We start from the raw sequence: 27445 nt of genomic DNA on the forward strand, positions 1-27445 counted from the left end.
TTTATTGGCTACTGTCCTACAAAGAAGGGTATTATTGTCCCCAAACCAAAAAATACTTTTGTGTCACGTGATGTCACCATCTTTGAGGACACACTTGTTTTCTCCCCAACTTCACTTTGAGGGGGTAATCAAATGAATCTTGTAACGACATTCCTCCTCTTCTTGGTATTAGCTTGGACACTACTACGGACTACGGTTCTCTATCCCGATTCAACGCAAACCTATGGCACTGTCATATCAGACCAGACCCCATTTTCTGACGGCACACCCATGCAAGTCTACTCCAGACGAAAAAAATTTTAGGAAAGTAAAGACATTGTGAATCCCAATCAGCAACAAGAGCAAGAACCGACAATGGATCCTCAATCGTCGTGTCAAGGTCACCATAATGCAGTTCATATAATCTTGAAATATCTGAATCAAACACCTGGAAGAGGCCTATTTTGGCAAAAAATGATGATCGAAATGTAAGAGCATTCACACATTGAGGTTGGGCTGGTTCAATTGCTAACAAAAAATCAACATCAGGGTATTGTACACTTGTATGGGGAAATCTAGAAACTTGGCGAAGCAAAAAACCGTCAATCGCTGCAAGAAGCAGTGCAGGAGCCGAGTACAGAGCCATGGCACATGGAGTATGTGAACTCGTATGGATTAAGAGAGTGGTCAGATAACTAAAAAAAGTACAAAGACTTGTGCATCTCTATTGTGACAACAAATCAACCATTACCATAGCTCACAATCCAGTTCATCATGACCGAACTTAGCATGTAGAAGTAGATCGACGGTTCATTAAGGAAAGTTAGATGAAGGATTATCAGTATGGAACATGTATCCATATCTCATCAACAAGCTGATCAACTCACAAAAGGTTGTTGGAACAAAATCACAAATTCCTTGCTAGCAAACTTCGTCTCATCAACATTTACAGTCAAACTTGAAAGGGAGTGTAAATTAGATAAATATTGAAGGATATTTGATTCGAATTTGATAGGATAAATTAATACTTCGAATTAACTAGATAATATTTTTGACTTCTTAATATTTTTGATTTGATTTACCCATTGTATCCTATTTAACTTTGTACATTGAGTGTGAAATAAACACGAGAATAATTTCATTCTATTTTTTTTCATTAGGCCCCAAATATTACCTTGTACATCCCTTCACAATTAGAGTGACTAGGGCTAACAATCACGATACTAAATAATGAGGATGAAGTAAATGATAATTAGCACATCGAAAATTTTTTGTCTTTAAGAACATATCACTGTATATTTTTTTGGATAGAAAACTAGACTTTATTACAATAATAGAGGGGTTTACAGTAGAAGCGGATGAGTAATCCAGCAAAGCGTGTTACAAGGGAGATCGAAAAAACACTACCACACTACCGTCATGACCATATAAAATTTCAATCCCTAACTAAGTCTGAAATAAATAAGTAATTAAACTTGGCAGCTTAGTCGTCCAAGTCGCCACTACAAAAAAATTATTGTTACCAAGCCAAGAGATGATTCATAAAAAAATCTGTGTGCAGAAATACATGATTAGTTTTCTGATGAAAATTTATTCAATGTATAGATGCAATAAAGCGCAAATTAGATCATAAACTGTATCAAGCACAAACTTGTGTATACATCCATAAAACCAGTCACATAATCACTCCATTATAATTGGTGCATTCTATGTTACGTATTACCTTTGGCTTTGCTGCTAAACATACCAGCAACAGCAGCAAGGCTCTCCTCGCCAGTTTCTAGGTACTGCACGCACACCATATTTTGTTATTTGGATCCATGAGTGTCAAAGTGGAACAGTAAAATACTACAGGATGGCTTCACATAACATCCAAGAAAAATAATAATGAAAATAAACAGAAATCAACTGGAATGGAGACTTCAACGTCTAAGAATGAATACATCAACTAGGGGAATAGAAAGGTATGAAATCAAAGGCAAATACTTTATTAAATATGATCCCAACAGAAACCTACAGCTTAAAGTCTTTGCTAACAGAATCAATTCCAAATTTTCAAGGATTAGATCAAAATGACAATATCTCAGTAACAGTTTTGCTTAGTAGAAAATAGGAAATTTTGACATAAAAAGGACAGAGGATGACTTGAATTTAGCTGATTTATGAAACCTAAATCCCAGATGTTGCAAAGTCTAAAATAAAACGAAGTGCAATCACCATGAAGATGCAACTTTTTCCGCACTGTCTCGAGAAAATTACAAAAGTAATGAACACAAAAAGATATCTAAGACTCTAAATTTAAAAATGTAATTATTTTTTCCGAATAATTCTTTAAAGAGAATATGCTTCAACGAGTTAATATGTTAAAAACAAAAGAAGAGGTGTTATAATTTGCAAGAAGACCTGGTGACATCATTATATTGCCACCAGTAACTATTTCAGAGGGTTATACAGTCAAAATCTCTAGAATTTCAATAGCTCCATGCGCAACCCGTTGTTGAATTCCTCACCAACATAGTGGTCAGCAAACACTCCTTTAGAAAGTATAAAAAATAATGATGATGATGATGATGATGATGATGATGATGACAAGACCAAAACAACATAAATAACATTACAGAGTAAAATCTGAATGCAGCACCAAAACAACATAAATAACATTACAGAGTGAAATCTGAATGCAGCAAGAAAATTTGATACATATCAACTTCAATAACTAAAAAGTGCATGTTTCACCTGCACACTAGAAACAACTCCAGCAAGAGCTTTCACCATTCCCTCAACCACATTTGAGTTGTTGGGATGCCTACAATACACAAAAGTTATTAAATATATAAAACTAAGCAAACTGCTCTTTATCTCCAAGGAAAAAATTACAGCTGAAAAGCAAGAATACAAAGCTAAAACAACCCAAGAGTTTACTTCAATTAAGCGCTTCACAAATGGTCCTCTACATCAAGTTAACGCCATTAAAGAAAAGAAAAACAGAATGCAAAGCTTCCGTAATTTGAAGCATTGTTTATCCAGGATGGGGATTGAGAATGTGCTATTAGGGAATCAAGTAGGGAGTAGGTCGAGGGACAACAAATCCAGGGGGTTGAAAAAGTTGAATTTTTTTTTTATAAGAAACGATATTTTATTAATAATTAAGTGTCAATTACATTAGTGGACTAGTGATCCACTAAATGAGAATCTACACAAAACTTTAATACTTAATGATAAACAAGAGCCCAATCTCGCCAAATATCAAGTATGGAGACATTCTTGAAGTCTTCGTGAGTGCCAACCCACAGTGCTACCGCTATCTTTATTCTTTCCCAGCACTGTTCTCGTGATTCTTCCTTTTCATCAAATATTCTTCTGTTTCTTTCGAGCCAAACGAACCAGCAGATGCAGTGAACAACAACCCGCCAGAAAGTTTTTCCCCTGATACCTGTCTGCTGACCAAGGTCCATAGCAAATAACCTGTCGGTTGATTCCGGCATCACCCATACTAGCTGAAGTTCTTTCAACGCCTTAGCCCACAAACCGCACGAGAATGGACAATGGATGAGCATATGATCTTGAGTTTCTGAGTCATTCCTACACAGCACAAACCAACTCGGAGAAATATTCATCGAGGGCCACTTTAATTGCATCATCTCCGAGGTCGGTAGCTTACCCTGGGTAGATATCCATGAAAACACCTGTATTTTTATCGGTACCGGAACCTTCCAAATGTGGTCAGTAAGAGGAAAAAGTGGAAAGTTCGTACTTGGAAAAAAAGACTCGAAGAATGATTTGACCGTGAACACACCAGATGAATCCCCTTGCCACACTCGATAATCCTCTACCCCCTCTACCAACCTCACACTCTCTATCAATACTACTAACTCGGTCAACTGGATTAGTTCATCATCTCTGACTTCCCTCCTAAAATGAAAATCCCAAGATTGAGTATTTAATTGGCTATCGAAAACAGAATATTGAGAAATTGGCATATTATGAAGTGATGACAACTGAAATAAAGCAGGGAATAGCTCTTTGAACGAAGAATCCCCTAACCACTTATCTTCCAAAAATCTAACCTTATTACCCCCCTCACCTTTGCCGACACAAGCCGCTGAAAAGTCGGGTAAATTCGTGAAATAAATTTCCAAGGGCGCTTGAACGTAACATTTCTCACCAAACCCGCATCCCACCCGTTTTCTTGAAACCCATATAAACTCACAATGATCTTCTTCCAAAGAGTTCCTTCTTCGGTACAAAATCTCCACCACCACTTCCCCATCATTGACTTATTTCTCAAAATGATATTTCCAACGCCTAACCCCCCCTTTTCCTTAGGTTTACACACTTGCTTCCACGCAACCAAATGGCTATGAACATCTCCATCCGCTCCATCCCAAAAAAAAATTTCTTGAAATCCTTTCAATCATTTCTGCAATAAAGTTTGGCATTCTAAAGAGAGACAAGTGGTATATCGGAATAGAATTCAAAACCGATGATATCAAAGTCAATCTTCCTCCTCTTGACAAAAAAGCTTTTTTCCAACTTGCCAATTTTTTGGCAACCTTAGTCACAATCGGTTCCCAAAACGATTCTTTCAATGGATTTCCACCTAGAGGCATTCCCAAATATTTAATAGGCCAACTCTCCTTACCACATCCAATTTTTTGTGCCAACAACTCAACCTCACTTGCTTCAGAGTTGATACCCATCAATGCACTTTTTTCAAAATTTATTTTTAATCCAGACATAAACCCGAATGATCTCACTACTAAAACCAAAAACCTTATGTGGTCCTCATTCCTCGCAAAGAATAGTGTGTCGTCGGCGAAATGAAGATCTTGTCTTGGAATATTAGAGGATGAGGTTCGGGTAGGCGTAGGAGACTAATTAGAACAATCTTGCGTAAAGAGAAGTGGGACATAGTTATTAATCAAGAAATCAAAAAAGAATCGGTGGATAGAAGATTTATTGCAAGCTTGTGGAAGTCCGGGTTCGTTGAGTGGGTATTACTAACAGCTATAGGTAAATCAGGGTACCTTGGAAGTGTGGAATTCTATATTAATTTCGTTAGGGATAACATGATTGTTTCGGTTCAAATTGAAAAGAATGGTGATACCAGGTGGTGGTTTTCAGTAGTTTATGGATCTTGTAATCCGAGAGATAGACAAGCGTTTTGGGATGAATTGGCAAGGTAGAGAGTAATTTGTGGTGAGAACTGGTGCGTAGTGTGGATTTTAATGTCGTAGGACCGTTGAATGAAAAGATGAACAGTAAGTCCCTCACTACTAGCATGAAGTGTTCTAATATGTTGGTTAGCGAATTGGAACTGCATGATCCACCCCTGTTGAATGCAAAGTTTAATTGGTCAATCTTACCCAGAATCACATCAGATCATTTTACAGTTGTTTTAAATAGTTCAAGGGTAAAGTGGGGTCCGTCACCATTTAGATTTAAGAAGGTGTGGTTAGATCATAAAAGTTTTAAACCATCATTTTTATCTTGGTGGGACAACTTAGATCTTCAGCGTTGGGAGAGATATAAATTTATGAGGAAACTTAAAGTCATAAAGAGAGATCTTATTCAATCGAAAAAAGAGGTTTTCGGGGATGTAGGAGTGAAATATTTGGAGCTGAAAATAAAATTTGACAGTTGGATGAGAAAGAGAGTGAGGGTCAGGGGTCAGATAAGTTAGCAATTGAGATAAGGAAAGCCAAGTATGGCTTAGAAGAACTATTGTGTCGAAAGAACCAAATAGATCATCAAAAGACGAAACCGAAATGGTTGAAAGAAAAGGATCATAACACAAATTTTTTTCATTCTCTATTAAATCATCGAAGAAGCAGTTCATCTATTAATAAATTGGAGTAGGCAGATGGGTCGGTAACCACAGATGGTGAGCAGATTGAGTATACTATATTAGACTTTTTCCGAAATTTATACAACAAATCTGATGGAAGTGATTGGGTCATAGGAGTGGAATGACGCTCTATTGATGGTGAGTCTGGATTAGAGCTGCAGAGACCCTTTTTAGAGAACGAGATTAAAAAAGCAGTGTCTGACAGCGATGGATTATAGTTGCTTGATTCCAAATAAACAAGATTTTGTTACGGTAAAAGACTTTAGGCCTATCATCTTGACAACCAGTTTCTATAAGATTATTGCTAAAGTCTTGTCAATAAGATTGAGTAAAGTATTAGCTATTACAATAACAGAAACTCTAAGTGTTTTCATTGAAAGGAGACAGATCTTGGATTGTTGCCTCATACCTAATGAGTTGGTGGAGGAATTGATATGTAAAAAAAATGGGTGGTTTTTAAAGTAGATTTTGAGAAGGCTTATGATAATGTAGATTGGGTTTTTTGGATTATGTTCTACTCAAAAAAAAGTTCGGGAGAGATGGAGAAAGTGGATTAAAGGATGTGTTTCGACTGTGCCGTTCTCGATTCTTATGAATGGTAGGCCATGGGGCAAATTTAAGGGGAGGAAGGTCTAAGGCAAGGTGATCCGCTTCCCCCTTTCCTATTTAATTTGGCAGTAGATACGTTCGAGTAGATTAAATGATAATGCTAAGACAATGAACTTTATCCAGGGGTTGTAAGTAGGAATAGAGATGGTAGATATTTCCCGCATTTAATTTGCTGATTATATTATATTCTTTACTAAGAATGGTAGCCATGTGCAGTTTCTGGTGGAGGTTTTGAACTCATTTTGTCAAATGTCTAGATTAAGGATCGTGTGGAAAAAGTGCATTGTTGGGCCTTAATTGTGTAGAAGAAAAAGTGGAAGGGTCAGCTAAATAGATTGCATGTGGAAAGGAGAATTGGCCCATTAGATATCTGGGGGTTCCAATAGGCGGAAATCCCTTGAAAATCTCATTTTGGGAACATGTTGTGTATAAGATGTTGGAGAAGTTGACAAGTTAGAAAAAGGCGTTTATGTCCAAGGGGGGCAGATTATTCTTTATTTCAGCGGTGTTGAGTGCTTTGCAAACATACTTCACGTCTCTTTTGAGGATTCCAAGGGTTATAGCGGAAGTTATGGAGAGGATTATGCTTTTCTATGGGATGGAGCTGATGGGGAATTACATTGTCATCTAGTTGCATGGGATCAGGTTTGTAAATCGAAAGTAAGATTGGGTTTGGTATTGGGAACATTTGTATGAGAAACAAGACCCTTTTAGGGAAATGGTGGTAGAGGTGTTCTATTGAGTATGAGATGTTATGGAAGAAGAATATAGTGAACACGGGATAATGGTTGGGATGCGGGTTTAGCAAAGAATGTTACATTCAGAAGTCCATGGAATTTTATTTTTAGAACTTATCTGGCTTTTCACCAGTTAGTGAGGGCAGTGGTTAGATGAGGAAACAAGATCAGGTTTTTTGGGAAGATAGGTGGTGGGGGATTCTTCTTTGAGAGATCTTTATCCCTCTTTATTTCAGATATCTTCGGTTCATAATATGCATATTTTTCATTTTGTTCAGGTGGAGGATTTTTCCTTTTCTTCCTTCCTACCTTGGGATGTGCATTTTAAGAAGGATTTGATGGATGACGGAGTGGATTAGTCGAGCTCTTTGTTAGGGTCTTTAAAGAAGGTCAAATTGGTTGAAGGGGTTGAAGATATCAGGGTTTGGGTCGGGGATTCTTCAGGAATATTTTCAGTTAAATCTTTTTATGAGTCTATTTTTTCCACTAGCGGCTTTCCTTTCTTCTCCCATTTTCATTTCATTTTAAAAGCACTGATCCCACTAAAGGTTCAAGTTTTCTAGTGGACTGCGGCTCCGGGTAAGCTGCCAACTTGCGAGTTGAAGAAAATAGATGTCTCACTTGTGCTCTTTGTCTGAATTGGTGTGTTTATCTCGAAGGAGAGGGAACTCAGGACCACATACTTCTTCCTTGTCCTTTTACGAGATGTTTTCGGTTCAAAGCATTGGCGGATACGGGTTTGGTCTGGGTAGCCCCGAGATCAGTGCAAGAGCTATTTGTTGTAGATCTTGGCCGTGAACTTGATAGAAAAGGAAGAATTTTTTGAACACCGGTGGTTAATTGTATTTGCTGGTCAGTTTGGATGGAGCGGAATAAAAGGAATTTTGACAACTTAGATCGCTTGGTTAAAGAATGTCAGGACAAGGTTAAGATTCGGACATCTAGCCAGAATAGAAAATATACATAATTTAAGAATTTCTCAATTTTAGATTTATCGAGAGATTGGAGTAATATATGTTGTTGATATTATCAAGGCTACTGTTTTTCTTTTTTTATCATATGGATCACCTGTTTCTATAGAGACTTCAATTGGTACACTCCGGAAATAAAAACTCTAGGAGGCTTTGCAGCCCCTGCCACCATTGGGGATGCCCACAGTTTAAGATGCTACACTAATATATAATACATCCTTCACGTTCTCTCTCTCTTGATAAGTAATAAATACGATCAAATTGTGTCATGTGGAACTGGGAATCTGTATTAAGATACAAAACTCTGCATTGTCGCTTGAAACAGTTTGTGTTCCAGCCATAAAAACAAGGTTTGGAAGCTCGCAACCAAAAATGGTTCAATGCATCTCGATAAGAAGTTAATCATAGACCAATACACTTATGAAGCTAGTCTTCCTACCTGATATGAAATTGAGTTTCACAAAACCCCCATTCAAATTTGCAAGGCTTACTCAACTTCAATTCATGATATCAGCCCACGCCACTAGGCAATTCCCATCAAAGTAGACAATTCCACAAGTGTGATCACATCCTGGCCTTAAAAATGTTGTTTGGCAGCTGGCCAGGCCTAATACCCAAATGCCTCTTATCTTTTTTTTTATAAGAAACTAAAATTTATTATGAGATAAAATTTTACAATAGTAGCGGATGAGTATTCCGCAAAAAGATTGCTAATACAACCTATAAACTACTACCACACTATCGTCATGCCCAAGCAAATTTTCAATCCCTAATTATGTCAAAAATAGATAAATGAATAAATTATGTCATCTTAGTCGTCCAATTCGCAGCCCTGAATTTGATCTTTCCCCAGACATCATCCACTGTCTCCGACAAGTCCTCGAATATTCTTTATTTCTCTCCAACCAGATCGACCAAAAAGTACAATGTATTACCAAGTACCAGAATCTCTTAAATTTTCTGTCATGAATTCCTCCCCGGCTCCATAAAGAACATGTCTACTGCTTTTTTCGGAAAAACCAAATCAAATCCCAACTCTTGCCACACTCTTGTCCAAATACCTCTCGAGAACGTGCAATGTACCAATAAGTGGTCCTGATTTTCTTCTTGCTTCCGACATAAAGGGCACCATTGCGGGCATAACACACAGACCGGCCACCTTCTTTGCATCGAGTCACAAGTGGGGAGTTTCCCCAAAGGCACAATCCACGAGAAAACTTGAATATTTTGAGGGATAGGTACTTTCCAGATATTATCATAATAAGGGAAAGAAGGGAATGAAGAGAATGGAAAGAAAGAATCCTAAAAAGATCGAACCGAAAATAGACCTGAAGAATCTCCCAACCAAACTCGTAAATCCCCCGAACCCAGCTCTAATCTAACCGAATCTAGGACCCCTAGGAGATTAGCGAACTCACCCAATTCGGCCGCATTTAAATCTCTTCTAAAACGTACGTCCCATTCAAAGTTGGGATTGACTCCACTACCGACGACATCTAAAAAGCTAAGGATCGATTTGTTAATTGAGGTACAGATCCGAAAAAGAGATGGAAATCGATCTTGAAACGACTGAAACCCCCCCCCAAAAAAAAAAAAATTCCTTCCCAAAAGCGAATGACATTACCCTCTTTTAGCCCCGCCCCAACCAATTGATGAAATGTAGGGTAAGAACGAGAAATAAATTTCCAAGGGCTTCTAAATGTCGAATTCCTGGCTAACCCCACGTCCCACCCATTATCTTGAAAACCATAAATGCTTGTTATAACTTTTTCCACGACGACTCTCTTTCCACTGAACCTCTCCACCACCATTTCCCCAGTAGTGCTCTACTCCTCGGACAAATATTCCCCAATCCCATTCTTCCCCTGTCCTTCGATTTACTAACCTGGTCCCACCCAACAACATGACAGATCGAGTCCCTGTCTACCTCTATCATCACAAAATCAATCCAAGCTCGTCTAAGTGGATAGCGAGATGTGGATAAACAAATAGCACCTAAAAGACTCGATCTCGTTTCACGCAACCCAACAACCACTATTATTTGTTTCGTTGCTCCTTCAATGTAAATTTGTCTATTACCTATATAAAATAGCAAATGTTTGATAATTGTGAATTATCTTTTTAGCTCTTCGTTAATTAATGGATTTTAATTAACTATTATTAATATTAATTCAAGAATATATGATGAATTTATTTCTATTACCTATATATTCAATAATATATATATATATATATATAGATTGTCTTTCTTGATTAATTAATGGACTTTAATTAACTCAAAAACATATAAATCAAAATATAAATATATACAATTATACATAAATATAAATTCATGTCATTTCTTCGTTAAATTAAATAATAAAATAATATCATTTTGTTTTGTTTTGTTTTGTTTTGTTTTGTTTGTATTGTCTTCATTAATTAATTAATGGATTTTAATTATTAATTCAAAAATATAGAATTATAAATAAATATATAAATATATATATAAATTACATGAAAGTTGTTGAATTTATTATTTATATGTACATCAGTACATCAGTATATGTATTCTATGGAGTTGAGTAAATGACTGGATATTAGTGAGGTGTATAACACTCAATAGTCAGCAAATAATATTTAGTTCAGGCCCATCGAATAAGAATAGAATAGAATTACAAACTGTCTACCCATTTTTAACTTTGGATGTTATTTGAATGAAACATGATTTTCATTCTTTTCCTTCTAATTATGCTTATGGTTAGCTTGTTATCACCTCACTATTTTACACAAGTACCATAAAAGTGTGAGTTGATTTGTGTATTTTCGGAATTGTCATTCCATCTATTAATTGTGTATTGGTTTTTATAACTCTAATATTGCATTGTGTATTGTTTTCTAACTACTATATTATATTATAGTAAATTTTACTTTATTATATTTAATTATTGAATTCAATATTTTAGTCACTGTCATATAATTTTTGCAAATAAATTTAAAAAAAATACATTTCAAACAATTGTATACATTATTATTTCCCAAAATAATTTAATCAGTCACTTTAAAAATCAATTTAATAGCATATTAATGGAATAACATCATTAACTGTGGATGGATTGGAGAACCACGACAACTCAAGATAAATGCTGATAAGAAAAGAAATAACTGAAACATCAATGAAATACAAAATGAAGACAAAAAAAGAACGAAAGCAAATTACGCAAAAGAAAGGGCAAAGCAAGTACAACATAAAGATTAGAAGACAACAAGCACAAAGAAAATGACAAAACCACAGAAAAAAACAAAGTTTATCATGTTCCAAAGGAGAAATCGTATAAATTCAAGATAACGAAAAATTGCTGATCAATAAAAGGATAAGGAAGCTTATACAAAACAGTCACACAGAGATAAACCAAAAACTGAAAATTAAGCAAGAAGTGATTTGATAATGCTTTTTATATTATGAATTTTCAATAGACAATAGATCTTTCAATTTCACTCAAAAGAAGTGTTTTTTGTCCACTTACTCCTTATAAATTATGTCATACAACGTTTGTGCACGTGTTACTAGCTCTCATAAAAGAACCTATATTTGGTTATTTTGACGAGAACAAGAGATAAGGTGTAAGTGCATGTGACTCCTTGAAAAATCACCAAGAACTTATGTCCAAGTGCAAAAGTAAGATTAAAGTATCAATAGACGAATAACCTTACATGTCAAAAATTTGAAAAAGATTTCGTAAGGTGCGTGCTTCCACACAGAAACCCTGTCATACCACAAAGCTCCAAATAGTTAGCTAATTGGAATCCTGGAGATGCCATTGAGACCGAGTAACATTAACATTGAATTGGTAAGTCAATTAATCGAGATCATATTCATTACCCTCAAAATCTCCAGGACAAGAATACGATGCCACAGTGGTAAATCAAGAGATATAACTCGCACTAACATGCTGAGAAATACCTGTTTCAAATAAAATTAAATAATATTAGCCGACACAAATACATAATGATAAACACGAAAATATTGTCCAACTAAACATACAATGTTCTCTATTTGATGTATCTGGGATTGCACTATATAAGTCATGAAATCCAATACAGATTAAAAGTTCGAGAAATTACATAATAGAGACATTGATGATTACTATTTAGGAAATATTGATTAATGCCAACTTATTTTGCCAGGGAAATGGAATAATTATTTTTGAATAAATCGATTTTTCTCTGTACGGTTTGTTCCACGTGTATAAATATTATTGAAATTTGTAATTGCTTTCCTTCTGATAGGGTTCCAATAATTGCCACTGAATGGTTTAAGAAATGGAACTCGACCCCTGGTGTTTTTAACAAACTTATACACCCACCAAATAAGTTGGTCTAAAATGTTAGTTTTTAATGGAATATGAATATATTGATAAATTGGCCAAATTTCGTATATCTTAAGAGGGTAGTTTTACAGAATATATACGTCATATTCAGTGAAATTCAATTACATGATAAATCATAAAATTCAGGCAACTAATATCCCGATTCTAGTACATCAAATCCTATCTAAAATAAGAAACGGGGTAATAAAAAAATATTATGCAAACTCATACACTGACCCCGTCCCCCTCAAGTTGGGACATAGACGTCACAAGTGTCCAACTTAGATGGCATTGTGTAGAATGGCCCACTAGAAACAGACCCATGTCATCATATCAATTAGTTGATCAGCGGTCTTAATGTAACGAACCTCTTGACAAAATCTTTGGTTATCTTTGATGTAATTCTTGTCAAATCAATCAGACAACTAATATTCTGATTCTTAAATAACAAATCATATCTAAAATGAAATATAATACCGAGTATTATGCATGTTATATATTGTAATACACAAACCTCCTTGTGGTATTATGGAAACAAGGAAAGCACAACTCATACTTTTTTTTAATATAAGAAACGATCTTTTATTAGAATAATTAAAGTAAAAGATTACAAAAGGCGAGCACAACTCATACTTATGGTGTTCAAGGAACCAGGTGGAGGCAATGTCATACCACAAAAGTCAAACAGAAATTTATTCGCATCACACCTCGTATGATCAACGTGTCATATGCTAACCTTCGCAGGTATGTATTCAGATATCTAAAATTGTTTTACAGGTGAATTTGTATGTTAAATTTTCAGACATAATAATTTGATAATAATCGGTTATCAAAGCATGCCAAACAAGGTGCTGATTCATAACACATTTTCACAGCCATCAAAATTCATGATTGATTAAAATAGTAGCACTGTGGATATGAAAGCTTCAATGATAGCTGTGTGTACGTGTGTACCCAGTGCAAGACAATCTCCAAGAGGTGGCTTAGTAGAAGCCGGACGAACAACTTAAAACTACTGAACCCAATGTCCTTTTTTATAAGAAACGATATTGATTCATAAAATTAGTTACAATAAGCGAACCGGAGATCCACAAAAGACAAAGTGAAAACCGATTCAAAACAAGTATAACCAGAGAAGAAAGATTTCACAGAAAACTGTCCAGAAGAATCCCAAATTCACTCCCTCTTGTCTTGTCCACCCTCAATAAATCTGACCCTCTCTCAAGACTCAAGCAAAAAACCTAATTCAATTACCTCCTCCTCTTTGAGATCCCGCATGGCAGACAAGAATAGAAAGTCATTCATCTGTGAAGGGTTCTACTTTCTCTTATTCACCGAGTTGGTCCACTCAAGAGTGTCCATTTATATGAATAAAGTAAGACTTTGTATTGGTAGTTACATATTGGATGATCTTAAGAATGACTGTTAATTGCGCACACAAAAACTGAAGGATTGTTGAATAAATATAACTTGATCCATACTTCTTTCATCTGTCGGTAATTCAATCTACAGCAGTAAAATATTTGGCATTGTGGAAGATAAGTTTCAGACTCTGAATAAAAGAAAGGTGTATAATACCTCAGATTCGGTAGTAAGGGATGAACTATAATGCCTGATAATGTGGGCTACAGAACGCAGGACTAGGCGACGAAAGTAAGGCTCTCCTGCTTCACCTTCAAGCTAATAAACATAAAATGTGAAAATAAGATGAATGACAACCTTTTGGAAGACTTTAGAGTAATTTATGTTTGGGTAAATAAGCAATGTTTTAACCAAAAATATCACCTCAGAGTTGGTACGAAGTGATGTCATGAGAAGAGAACATGTTCGGTGACGTAATACCTGTCATTTTCATAAATCAATTCTCCAATACACAATTAAAACCTAATGTTACAGCATCATCAGTACCCGTTCAAAAGGAATCAAGGCTCTGAAGAGTACCACATAATTACATAATATGAACCTGAAAAATTGTCACAGAGAATATTATTTAAGATATATTCTGTACTTAATTAATTTAATTTCCCTCTATGACAACATTATCCAATACTGCTATGAACCCGGGAAAACGACAGTAGATAAGTTTTAAATAGTGTTCAATAATTCATTTCACAACCAAACACAAAAACGAAAGAAGAGATTTGAGATAACTAAATGTGAATAATGTACTTAGCACGGGTTAATATATATGGTTCGAAAAGTTGAAGGTAATTTGAAGTGAGCGACACCAACTTTGGTGCATATAGTGCAAATGTGTGGGTGAAGAGTTTTGCTCCCCAGATTAATGGGGAAGAATACAAGAACAGGGATAAAAACCTTACTCGAGTAAGTCAAGTGCAAACGACCGTTGAATTGAATTAGCACGTAACCATATAGCCTGAAACAAAATGAGGAAACAAATAAGAATTAACACTTAGTATATGGCTTAAAATATGGGAACTGTAAAAAAAACTAAGGCTGTGTTTGGATTTGTTCTCGATGTCTTCTAGAAAATATAATGGAGAATATAGAGCATATTTGATTTAAATGATTTTTTTTACTAAAAATAGTATGTGGTACAATACTGCACTTAGTCAGGAATATCATATCAAAAATTTAAAAAAATTAATGACGTGCGAGTGTTATCAAATTTTAAAAAATAGTTTATTTGATCAAAATATAATATCGAGTATTCTGAGCGAATGGTGAAAAGTTGAATTAAAAGTAATGAATATAGTGGGAAAGGTAAAAAGGAGGAAATATACATTTCGAGGAAATCAAGAGGGAGTTTGGTTTCTTTTTGGCAATATCCAAACATACCCTAATTTCTTGGGATTAGTTCGACGAACTTTAAATTTGTGAATATTTGAGAACATAAGTAATTGATATAATTTAACACATACAGATCCACCTGCAGCAAGAGTTGTCAAGTCTTCAAGTAAGCAAAGTCCCAGCTTCCCAGATTCTGTAAGGGTGTCCCTCATCAATGATGACCCTCCAGAAACAACTTCTTTCTCTAGTGACCTGTTTGTTCATGTTATTTTAATAGCCGAGGCTGATTTCACTCCAATTAACCATCTAATAGCCAACTTTATTAAGATATAGCATGCACATCATCTACACGACCTCGTAACAACCACATAGGCCTTAAATTAAACTCAAGCAAATATAAATATTAGGAAGATAGAAGTTGAACAATATGGAGATAATCAAGTGTACATACTCTAGATGATTAATGTTGTGATTGACATCATTAGTAACAGAATTAGTTCGAGAAATATATCCTCCAGAACCAAATTTGCCTGCAGGCAGTGACTCTGCGGAAATCACACGATCAAATATCAATGCTACTGCTTGCCTGAATGTTGCTGCAGCAGTACTGAAAAGGATCCAAAAAAGTTTAAGACAGTGAGTTGTCAGCATACCGATTTAACTAAAAATGTCCGAATAAGAAAATAAAAAAGGATAAGATGAAGAGCGTGACTGAAAACCTAGAACACATGGTAAAGATTACTTACTTTCGCACGCTATCAGATGACCTACTTTCAAGGAGACGGAGACATATACCAAGAGCATGAGCCATGTTCTCCTACCAATATAGGAAGTCAATTGCAAATGAACTTTAGGAAACCAAGAATATCCACAAATCCAACTCCTATGGAAATATTTTGCCAAAATGTTTTAGTGTGTTAATATAGTTTCAATCATTCACAACAATTAAAAGCCTCCCCACCAGTAAAAGTTTCAAATATCACATATTCACATCCACACAAGACTATTCACAATTTACATTCAATTCACAAAAATATTACAATATATACCTAATTAGTTGATATAAAGACATTATGCAATTGCAAACATAGGCCACAGTAATATCGCACTAAAAACTCGGAATCCTAAAAAAATATCCTAATTTTAACAAAATAAATACTTATCATAATTGAAAAATATAAAACAAAGGTACCAAAGAAGCAGCAAGCTTTTAAAATTACAAATAGATGTAAGGTTTCCAACAAATGACAAATTTAACAGGTGCATATCACCAACCAATCCCATACACAAGACAGATTTCAATATTTCATGCTTTAAGAAAGTCGCCATGACAGAACAAGCCAGTTTTTTTAAATTTAAACAAGTAGGTAGGGTAGGCGTAGAGCCAGAATCCTGGTGTTCGTAGATAAGACAAATAAGTGCAAGGAGGGAGGTTGACATAGTTTCCTAGCTTAGTCGTATTTCATTGGGTATGCCCAGTCTATATGTATATCTTTTATAAATGAAATTTATTTACCGAAAAAATGAGTCAGTCATTGAACATAACCTATGAAAACAAAAGAACCTAGTAACAAGAAAAAACACTTGGGAGCCAGTAGGGGTTGGTCAAACCTAATCTCAGGAAATGAAAAGACCCTAGAAACAACAAAAGATGCTAGCGGACGAAAGATAAAGATATTATCTAAGCAGATGACCATAACAAAAAGTACAGGATTTCCATTAAATGGCACTTGATCAACTAAACAGAACTAACCACAGAAAGCATTGTTTTCCTTGTTAAAGTTGTTGATAAAAGCAAGTAGATCATACTTTGTTATCAAATTATGTGCTTACTGATTATATAATTAGCATTTTCATAAGAAAGTCTATAGCCAAGGATAATGTTTAGTTAAAATTCCTCAAACCAATTGCACATTAAAATTCCTCGAGATCATTAAAGATATATATGAAGGTGTCGTAACTAGTGTTATCCTGTGGAATTAGGACTTCATCCAAGAACGGCTTTAAGCCTTACCTCTTTGCTTTGGTTATGGATGAGCTGACGGGACATATTCAGGGTGATTACCTTGGTGTATGTTGTGTGTAGATGATATTGTCCTCATAGACGAAATTAAAGAAGATGTAATTAAAAAATTAGATAGATGACGTGAAGCTCTTGAGAGTAAATGTTTTAGAATTAGTCGCTAAAAAATGAAATATTATTTTGTAACTTTGGTCTTGAATCTAGACGAATAGGCAGTCCAATTGGGATTGACGGTCGAGAAGTCTCAGAGTGTGAAGTTTTCCGCTATTTAGAATATGTTATCAAAAAGACCGGGACATTAGAGAAGATACAGATCATAGGATTAAAGTAGAGTGGATGAAATGGAGGAAGACATCAGGAATCTTATGCGAGAGAAGGATGTCTGCGAGATTGAAAGGAAAATGTTATAAGACTATTGTTCGAGCAACTATGCTTTATGGCTCGGAGTGTTGGGCCACTACAGAACTACATATGCATAAGATGGCGGTAGCAGAGATGTGTATTTTAAGATGGATGTGTGGAAAAACGCACAAAGATAGAATTAAGAATGAAAAGATTATAAGCAATTTGGGTGTAGCCCCCATAGAGGATAAGATTAAGGAGACGTCTAACATGGTTTGGTCACATGACATATCTTAGATAGGCAGGTTAATAGGTGTAAAAAGAAGGGTAGGCCATTGAAAACTTGGATAAAGATGGTCAAGGATGATTCATGATATCTTAGATATTAGTTTAAGAGATAGCGTGTGGGAAAATCACTTAGTTTGGAGTTCTAATATCTATGTAGCCGCCCCGCAACTAGCGGGAATGTGCTAGGATGATGATCGCCGTCATCATCATCATCTCATTTCCGCGTCTCCAAAAATATAACATATATGTATAAATATACACACACCTTCCAACATAAACATTATATTCAATTCAACTTTTATGGTTTTACCTATTTACCAAAAATACTCTATTATATTAAATTAAAATTTCAAATATCTCGATGGTGCTCTGGAAGGGATGGTTCAAAGGAAACAATTAAAATCTCAATTAAAAGAAAACAATATGAAAATGAAATGTTATTAATACCAGATGAATTAAAGTTTTACAAGTAATTGACATGTATATATATTTCCAATCAAACTAAAATCATTGTTCTAAAGATCGGCCTAGGTGGCCAACTAAGGGCTAGGGCGGCGGCCGATCACCTAGAAAAAGGGCTAGTCAGGCAACCTAGGCGATTCTAGTCGGTCTTAGGCGGGCCTAGGCATTAATGCTTCTATTTTTATTTGTTTTAAAAATAATTGGTCTTTTAATTTAAATTAAAAATCCACAAAAAAATGAAAGTTGATTATTTTATAGACTCCAAATCAATGATGATGATTACGTACGCGAAGAAGATCAAAATCACAAGGATGGTAATAAATTAATTTAAACAATAATTTAATATCATAAAATAAAAAATATCATCTTATTTTTTTATTATTCATGTTCTCACCACTTATATCAAACAATGATTTAATATCCAAAAATAAAAATAAAAATAATTTAAAGATATTAATATATAATGTTGCTAAATATTATAAAAATTTATTTTAAAGCCGCCTAAGCGACTAGGCAACCTACCGTCTACTGCTTTTTAGAACAATGACTGAAATATGGAAATAATAAAAATATAGAAATCTTAATGCCAAAATTCACCACCATTATCAACATCTCACTGTACTCGTAGATGGTCATATCCCAGGCATGTGGATAAAAGCTAAGAACCCAACATGCTGCCTTATTGTGGTGACTAGGAAATGAAGGGTCCTTTGTGTAACTGTAACTAACTGTTCATTGCTTGAGCTGGTTTGAACAACCCACTTTGCTAAAATTCTGAGCATAGCAAGAAACATTATGTAGTAAGTCTCACTCACACAAAACAAGTGGCCGTGTCTGCCCCTGTTATCGTGATCAGTGACCTATTATTTACATCGAGCATAAATTTTGTCTAAGAATGCCATTCATGCAGCATCTATTGCTCCTCAGTTGGATAATTTTGCAATGTCGACACCGAATCTTACAGCATTTGTATGGATTTCGAATGTGCAACCACTAGCATTATTGCACTAGTCTTGTGGCTAGTCACTGCTTAATTAACCACTTTTATTTTTGCATGTGTGATACATATCATAAAGGATGGTTGGTGGTTTCCAAGTTATATGTGACTCCATCGAAAGTATTCAATAAACATTAAAGACTATGTTGTAATTAAGGTGGTGGGGAATTTATAAGAAAATATGAGTCGTGAATTTTGCGTACCTCATTATCTGGTTGTAAATTAGACTGAAATAATATGAGTATAGTTTGCAGGGTCTTAAGCTGAACACTCTCATCGGCCATCTCAGCATGCTGGGAAAGAGAAGGAAATAAGTAAAGAAGAAAACAACTAAATGCATACATGATATATAGCATGTGTCATGCATTATGCAAAAATCAAAGCAAACATGAAATAGACAATGATGAAGCCTCCTTGTCAAGCAACAAAATAGCATCGCTGTTTGTTCGAAATCAAAAGGGGGGGATTAAGACGCATGATGTATTGTTATTAATATAAAAGACTATTCTCATTTTTTTTAATAGGAAACGATATTATGTTAAACAATTAAAAGATAATAATTACAAAAGGCGGACAAGTGGTCCGCACACTAAAAAAACAAAAGCCCATATCATACTAACAACTTATATATATCTTCAATTCTCACAACTAACTAGTACGAGGGGAAGAATTTTTTGGCAAATGGTGGTTCAAGGCATATGCTGAACAGTATGGTTGGAAAGAAATCGAAAAAATTTTGAAGATAAGGAAGACACTAGAGAACAGTGCTGGAATAAAACCAGGATCAAAGTTGCTATATGTATCGGCACTCATGATGATTTTAAAACGTCTCGATCTTAGGTACATTGCGAGATTGGGCTTCATATTATGAATAAAATATTGTTTCTTATAAAAAAAAAATTGCAGCAGTAAACAAGAAGTACAACTGATCTTGGAACCTAAAACTTTTAGTAAAAAATTACTACAGGTCAATAAACACTTGACATGCCTCGAATCTCATATGTAGATAACATCGACGTGTACCCAGAAGACTACACAATAAGAAGAAACTACAAAAGGTGAATTAGGGTATGACGCGAGGGTAAAATGCAAGCATTATTTTGATCATCTTAGTTGCATCTAAGAGTATTTAGACTGCATTTTGGAAACATATAAACTAAATTTTGGGAATAAGCATGTTAAAATTCAAATCTAATTGAACAGATTGATTTGGGCAACTTTGGTTATATCATGTCAATGCTTATTGATTCTTATTCCAGCTTGACTCACTTCCTTGAGAGTGGAAAGAATTTCCTTGAGGGCCGAAGATGCTACAGCATCATGCGAGATGAGCTTTTGCAGACATGACAATCCAATCACACTCAGCTTCACGTTTTTAACCTCGCAAGCCATCACGAAGATCCTCAATATATCCTCGTTATGTGAAATCTCATTCGGGCTGGAGAGCGACCTAAGCTGCATTTTCACGTAACTATATATATTTAGTCAATGGAAAAGAACCATCACCCAGAGACGCACGAAATACACTCTCACTGGAATGTTTAGAATTAACGAATATTCAGATCAAGGGATCAAACATAAGCTGATAATTAATCAACCTGGTGATACAAATCGAATAAAAAGCATATCCAAGTAACATAACAATGCAGGGAGGATGGAATCAACTAAAAAACAAGACGGGAACCTTTAAAATCGCGTGTTCAGCTGCGTCTTTGACGGCGGGGTAACGGCGGCGAGCCTCCGCTGAAAGGGCCCTCAGATCGGACTCCAGCACCGTCATGAATGCCGCCATAATGCTCCCGATACCAGAAAACTAGGGAAAATTATGCTCTTTAAACTTGCACGGCTTTAATCCTACACACAGATAGTGAAATTCAGAGAAGTGTCCCGTTTTCTTGGTTCAACCGGAGTGACGGAGACGACGGATCTGCTTTGATTCATTCTCGATATTGAAGAAGAGAGGAGGTCACGTTCACACCACGTGAGACTTACCACTGTGACTCAAAGGTTATGTTTTGGGTTGGAAAACGAAAGAAAAAAATATCGTCCTAAATACAATTAAATAATTTTTAAACATAAAAATAAATATACAATACATTTTGGTATCATTGTGTGTTCCATTCATCTTAAATCAAAACTTTCTCTACAATTTTTGATTCACATAAAAAAAATATTTATACACTTCATTGTTTCACAATTCACAATTATTTTTCCTAATAAAATTCGATATAAAATATTAAAAATATGAAAAATACATATGATATTACAGAACAAATTATTTTAGATATGGTGCAAAATATAAAATTATGTGTATCGAAAGAGTTTATACTGAAATATCATATATCAGTACCATATTTTTAATATTTTGTATCGATTTTCATCCGAAAAAACATGTGTTAATGATATCGAAATTTGTTAGACATGTTTGAGTACTGACAAATCATATATTAATGTCAGATCTGAAAGATTTAATGCTCAAACATCATATATCAATACTAGAATTTCAAAATTTTGTACCGAATTTTCATTCGAAAAAAGACGTGTCATTAATAACAAAATTTTTAATACTCAAATATCATAAATAAATACCAGTTTTTTGAGATTTTGTACCGAATTTTCATCCAAACATGTTATTTAATATCAAAATTTGTTAAACATGTTTTGGGTACTCGAAAATTATATATTAGCGTCAAATCTAAACTTTTAGTTCTGAATATATATTTGTTCCAGATTTTCAATCTTTTGTAGAGATTTTCATCCTAAAAAATACATGTGGAGCCAGAGGTTTTAGGAACATTTTTTGCGTATGTCACGAACTCCACAAAAAAAAAAAATCAGTCTAACAGAGATTAAACACACATGTAACTATTAAGATTAAGATAAGATGAGGATTTATTGATCATTTGCTTGGTATAATAGAGATAATTGTGACGAATAGGAGTTTTTTAATACATTAATTAATAAAAAATATTTGAATTTAACAAGATATGACAAAGCGGAAGGATTTAACAATCGAGCCGCCTTTGCACCGTCTTCCTCATAGAAGTTGCAGTGTTCACCCCGAAGGCCGAATTCTATGGTACATAATGTTGTAATAATAATTGGGTCATTGGAGACTTTTTAAGTCCTACAGAAGAAATGTCACTTTTTATTCCAGAAAGAAACTGACACTAAACGCTTCTTGTTAACGTCCAACAAAGGAGAGAAGGGAAATAATAGATTTTTTATTGCTCAATCGCCGCGAAAGCTCGCTACATTTTATAATTTCTTATATGATGTTTGAAATTGCAACAAATATATCGAAGACTTACTAAGTGACTTATCTCCTAGTCGGAAAGCATAAACGTACGTTATAACAACTGAGCTTTCAAACTCGGATTCATTAGAATACAAGGTTTGGTTCCTCTTACTCTAGTTTTTTTTACAAATTCAAATATAAAAAGGAAAAATTGAATTTGAGGATTAGATTCTAATTATATTTTCTAAAATAAATTTTGATGTTTTTAAATTATGTAAATGCAAAATAATTTTTAAATTTTAAGTTTTTTGGGTTGGGTAGGTCGATCTAGTCCATATATACGATAAAATGTTTACTTCTAATATAAAATAATATTTTTCTCGCAAATAACTATATATCAGATAATATATTTGTTGACATATAAAGTAAAACTACGTTTGGACAAATACTTAAAAAACATTTTTATAAAAGTGTGTTTTACAAAAAAATTTATAAAATATTTTAAAGTTGTTTTAAGAACATATATACGTTTAAACAATTATTCTATAAAAACGTTTAGAGTTGGAAATGTTTATGCAAATATTAAAAAAACAAATTTATAGTTAGATATAATTAAGAAGATGCTTAAACAACTATTCTAGAAAAATTATTAATATCATTTGACCTATGTTTTTTTAATTTAAAAATATATAAAAACACAACTCAAAAGTATTTCTAGAATCAATAGAATCATGATTAACATCATCGAGTTTTCAATAAAATAATATAAAATATGTTAATGTTATTTGCATTTCATATTGTGTTTTCTATATTTCTCTTAATATATAAAATTTATTCACGAGAGTTTAAATGATAAGAAATAAAATGCAAAATAACACATCTATGCAAATCATTGTGGTAATTGTAGTAATTAATTAATTATAATATTTGTACTAACTAGAATAAATTGGCGTTGAGACTATAGCCTCCGAATTTCCAAAACCCGGAGACGGTGTAGCGACGACGGTGCGACGTGGAAGAACACAAAGTGACCGAATTATTTCTTCCCAAAAATCTATGGGGATGACAAACTTTGATGCAAAAGGGAGGAGGATTTTCGAAATTATTGTGCACAATTCGTGTGCAAAATTATGGTATGGTTTATGAATTCTAGTGGTATATATACATAATGAAACTCATAATCTAATTAGGAGTCTCTCTCCTACAAGGCCTCTGAGTCTTTACCTACTAGGACTCTAATTTCATTATATCTAATTTCTCATATTATTAATTATTATATTATGTATTTGTAAACTTTGACAACACATGATATATATAATAATAATATGTGCACATGTTTAGTAGTCGCGATTATTAGTACTCAAAGATAAATTATATCGTTGTCGAATTCATATGCAACTCTCAATATATCAATGATTGCAGATTCGATCGGGATATATGTGTTGAAGGGACTAAACTGTACGTTAACCATGACTAAAGGTTCTTGCAGGCACTATCAGTGATATCTAAGGGATCATGGGACGATACTACTAGACGCTCTTACCATGGTCTGATGGGTGCAATCAGACATGAGTTCTGACATTCTTGATCAATGAGTTGATGAAAAGAATATGGCTAACTAGGGTAAGCCTGAATAAGAATAAATGTTATTCTGAATCAAATGGAGATGTAAACCAGTTGTATCCCTAAATCATTGAAGATCACACAAGTATCAGATTCTGTGTTCCTGTTTAGATAGTCATATTTCAAGGAGTTGAAATTTGGTGACTATAGTTTCATGGAGATAAGTGTGAAGTTGTTATCTCAAGTTGCAAGCTGAAACTCAACCAAACTGAAAATTTGGCGAGCTTCAGTATTTGATGATATCTCACAGCTCGGTGAAACTGTAAGGACCGTGTATCGTATTATCGTAAATCCTATGTTGATTATCGATAATTTATGGAATTGTCATGTGATTATGTATATGATATATATCATGACAATGAAAATGAAAAAATAAGTATTGAATATGAATTGACGTTGTAAGAGCTCGAGTGGAGAAGTCGGACGCCAATAAGTACAAAACCAATATTTTGGACAGAACGTGTGGCGCCCGAGCGGTAGAAAATGACCACCCGAGCGCCAGTGTGGAACATGTTGTCACTCGGACAGAACGTTCCGCGCCCGAGCGGTAGTTTTTGACCGCCCGAGCGCGGTGCAAGTGCACTCGGGGGCAGAACATCTCGCGCTCGGGCGCGAGAATTCTACCGCCCGAGCGCGAGAGCGGTGGAGATAAAAATGAGTCTTTTGATTCATTTCTTCTTTATTTCTCATTCAGCAACTTCGAGGGGTCAGTGGGAAATTGATTTCTTTCGTCCAAATCGACTTCGAAACGCTGTCTAAACACGAAACAAATTATAGATTCGGAATCTTCGCGTTGAGAGCTTCCTGTTGAGGTAAATTTCTTCTAGTTTCAGCAGCTCTAAATATGAAAGTGCTGGATAGTATGTATTTGATGTCGAGATTCCTATATGTGGTAGAATAACCGACAAGAAACTCGTATTCGAAGTCGGAATTGAATTATGTTATGATTTCGATTTGATATGAATTTTCAAAATTTCAAAAGATATTTGGAATTTATATTATTGATTTTGGATCATGTTATTGATTGGAATGAATATGTTATTGATGTAGATAGATTATTATACTGATATCTTCAAGCTACATCAACTGGAACGAAGAATTGAGGTATGTTGCGACTGGGTAACATACAACATGTATCTGTATTATATGATATATGTTTGATTGATTTGATTGAGAATATGTATTTATATGCCTTATGTGATGATTTAATGTGGCATACATGACATTGTGATTTGAATATCGATGTATAAAATAAATGTTTTGTTAACACACATCGTTTGATGCATACATCGATACATGACATGCACGTTGAGTTATGATCCTTGGATACCCTGATATGATTTGATTGGATTCTGGGGTTTGTGAACACAATGCTATGTTTGGTATTACATGACCCTTAAAGCATAGACATTAGTGGCCCGACGATTGATTGAGATTTGAGATTTGATGGCGCTTTGTCGACGCTATCATACGAGTATCCCTTATTGAGGCCGGTGTGCCAGCTCGAGCATTGATTTGATAGCGATTCGTTTGATTCTGACATGTGCTCAGCGGATGGGCATTTGATCTGATACCTCAACGACATACATGCATTGCATACCATATATCATTGTTTATATAATTGTGATATATATGATGGTTGTTCCATACGGAGCTTTGCTCACCCCCAAGGGGGGCTGTTGTTGTCTTTGTGTGTGGAAAATAGCAGGTACTCCAGGATATCAGGAGGCCGGAGAGGGTACTTCTGGAGGGAGTCACAGTTTGGGCTGAGGTTTTATGTTTTGTTCTCAATATATATATATTTTTATGATATGAGATAAAATACTATTTTTAGTATTTAAATTATAGAAGAAATATTTTGGGCTTATTGTAAAGAAAATTTTAAACTCATTTTCCGCTGTAATTAATTAACCCTAATCAGATTGTGTTGTAATAACGATTAGGAGCTAAGGGCCCCACAGAAACAAATGAGAAGCCGCTAAAATGATTGAATAGAAAACTCAATTTTACACAACTGTTATTTAGCAACATCTCAGTTGGTTCTAAAGCTATCTAGGTGGAATATTAGTCGCAATGTCGAGCTGATGAAATGGAAACATCAATCAGGTTGAATGGAGTAGTTCTTTATTTTGATCATATCTCTCAGCTCATTTATTCAAATGGAATGATCGAAAATGCATAATAAAAATAAAAGAACAATAACAAATCTTCTTCATTAGTCAAAGTCTGAATTGGGTCATAAGAAGCTGATAAACCACGATGCATTTGTTGGTTATGCATAGAATAGAGAACAAGTTCCAAATTATTAACATCCTGATATGTCAACCATCAAATCAGCACAGTTTGATCAGCTCTATCTGATAACATATTGGTTTACAAAAATGGGCAGAAACACAATGTTGACAGTCGCAATGTTAGAATCCATAAACAAGCTTTTCAAATGATCACATTATTGTGTCTAACACATATATCACTGTTAAATGCCATAAATACAATATATTGAATATCAAATACAAGCTTTGGAAGTGGATTCAAAGCATGAACATCCTACATGAAGAAATGAACTAGAATAAGAGCAAGCACAAGTATGATGATACATTTGATATATACATACACTGCAAAATTTCTCACACACAATCACTCACACATATACATGAGAGTCAATCTTCAAAGTTTAGTTGAGTGAATCTTCACACAAAGACATTAAAGGTTGTGCTTGTAATCTTGGCATAAGAGGCATTAAATATTATGCGGATTGTGAAGTTGCACCCTACAATCGAGTGTGTTAAGAGTTTCAATTATGAAATAGATAAATCCTAAGTTGAAATTAGTTTGTACAAGAAGTTGTATAAATCAAAATTTTCTAGTTAATCCTTCTTAGCTGGAATAAAGAGTGACGTAGGAGTTGTTAATTTCCGAACATCCATAAACAAATTTGTGTATATTTATTTATTGCATTTAATTATTACAACTATTTTTAAGATACATTTTTGAAACATTCAGTGCTTTGTTATATATATAATATATATATATATATATATAATCAATCAATCAACATACAAATTTATATATATATCAATTAAAGTTTATGCATATATAAATACTGGAAAGTAAAGTTCTAAATGTCATAAAAAAAATTTGTATGTTGATTGATTGATTAATGACATGTGCCGTGCCTCACATTTGGAATATGGTGTAAATATTGGCTAAGGGATTTGATGGTTCAGT

At 34.4% G+C, this 27445-nt stretch overlaps 1 protein-coding gene across 5 annotated transcripts in view; it reads right to left on the reverse strand.

Annotated features, from left to right (window-relative positions):
* LOC142539404 (uncharacterized) overlaps positions 1–21376 on the reverse strand; it is a 62698-nt gene extending 41322 nt beyond the window's left edge. For 4 of the 5 annotated variants that reach the window (XM_075644838.1, XM_075644841.1, XM_075644840.1 and 1 more), the window contains exons 1-14: positions 21041–21376; positions 20626–20811; positions 19560–19649; positions 15991–16061; positions 15696–15851; positions 15376–15496; positions 14815–14870; positions 14402–14456; positions 14279–14335; positions 14072–14173; positions 12007–12087; positions 11838–11890; positions 2716–2785; positions 1703–1766 (exon numbers count right to left, since the gene is read on the reverse strand). In XM_075644838.1, the coding sequence (XP_075500953.1) occupies positions 1703–1766; positions 2716–2785; positions 11838–11890; positions 12007–12087; positions 14072–14173; positions 14279–14335; positions 14402–14456; positions 14815–14870; positions 15376–15496; positions 15696–15851; positions 15991–16061; positions 19560–19649; positions 20626–20811; positions 21041–21148 (1270 nt within the window). In that variant the 5' untranslated portion in view covers positions 21149–21376. Of the gene's footprint in view, positions 1–1702; positions 1767–2715; positions 2786–11837; positions 11891–12006; positions 12088–14071; positions 14174–14278; positions 14336–14401; positions 14457–14814; positions 14871–15375; positions 15497–15695; positions 15852–15990; positions 16062–19559; positions 19650–20625; positions 20812–21040 lie in introns of those variants that run through there. The other variant, XM_075644842.1, reaches the window with a different exon arrangement.
* Between the last annotated feature and the right edge of the window lie 6069 nt (positions 21377–27445).

This window comes from Primulina tabacum, chromosome 3 (assembly GCF_025594145.1).
Source record: "Primulina tabacum isolate GXHZ01 chromosome 3, ASM2559414v2, whole genome shotgun sequence".
Classification (NCBI taxonomy): domain Eukaryota; kingdom Viridiplantae; phylum Streptophyta; class Magnoliopsida; order Lamiales; family Gesneriaceae; genus Primulina; species Primulina tabacum.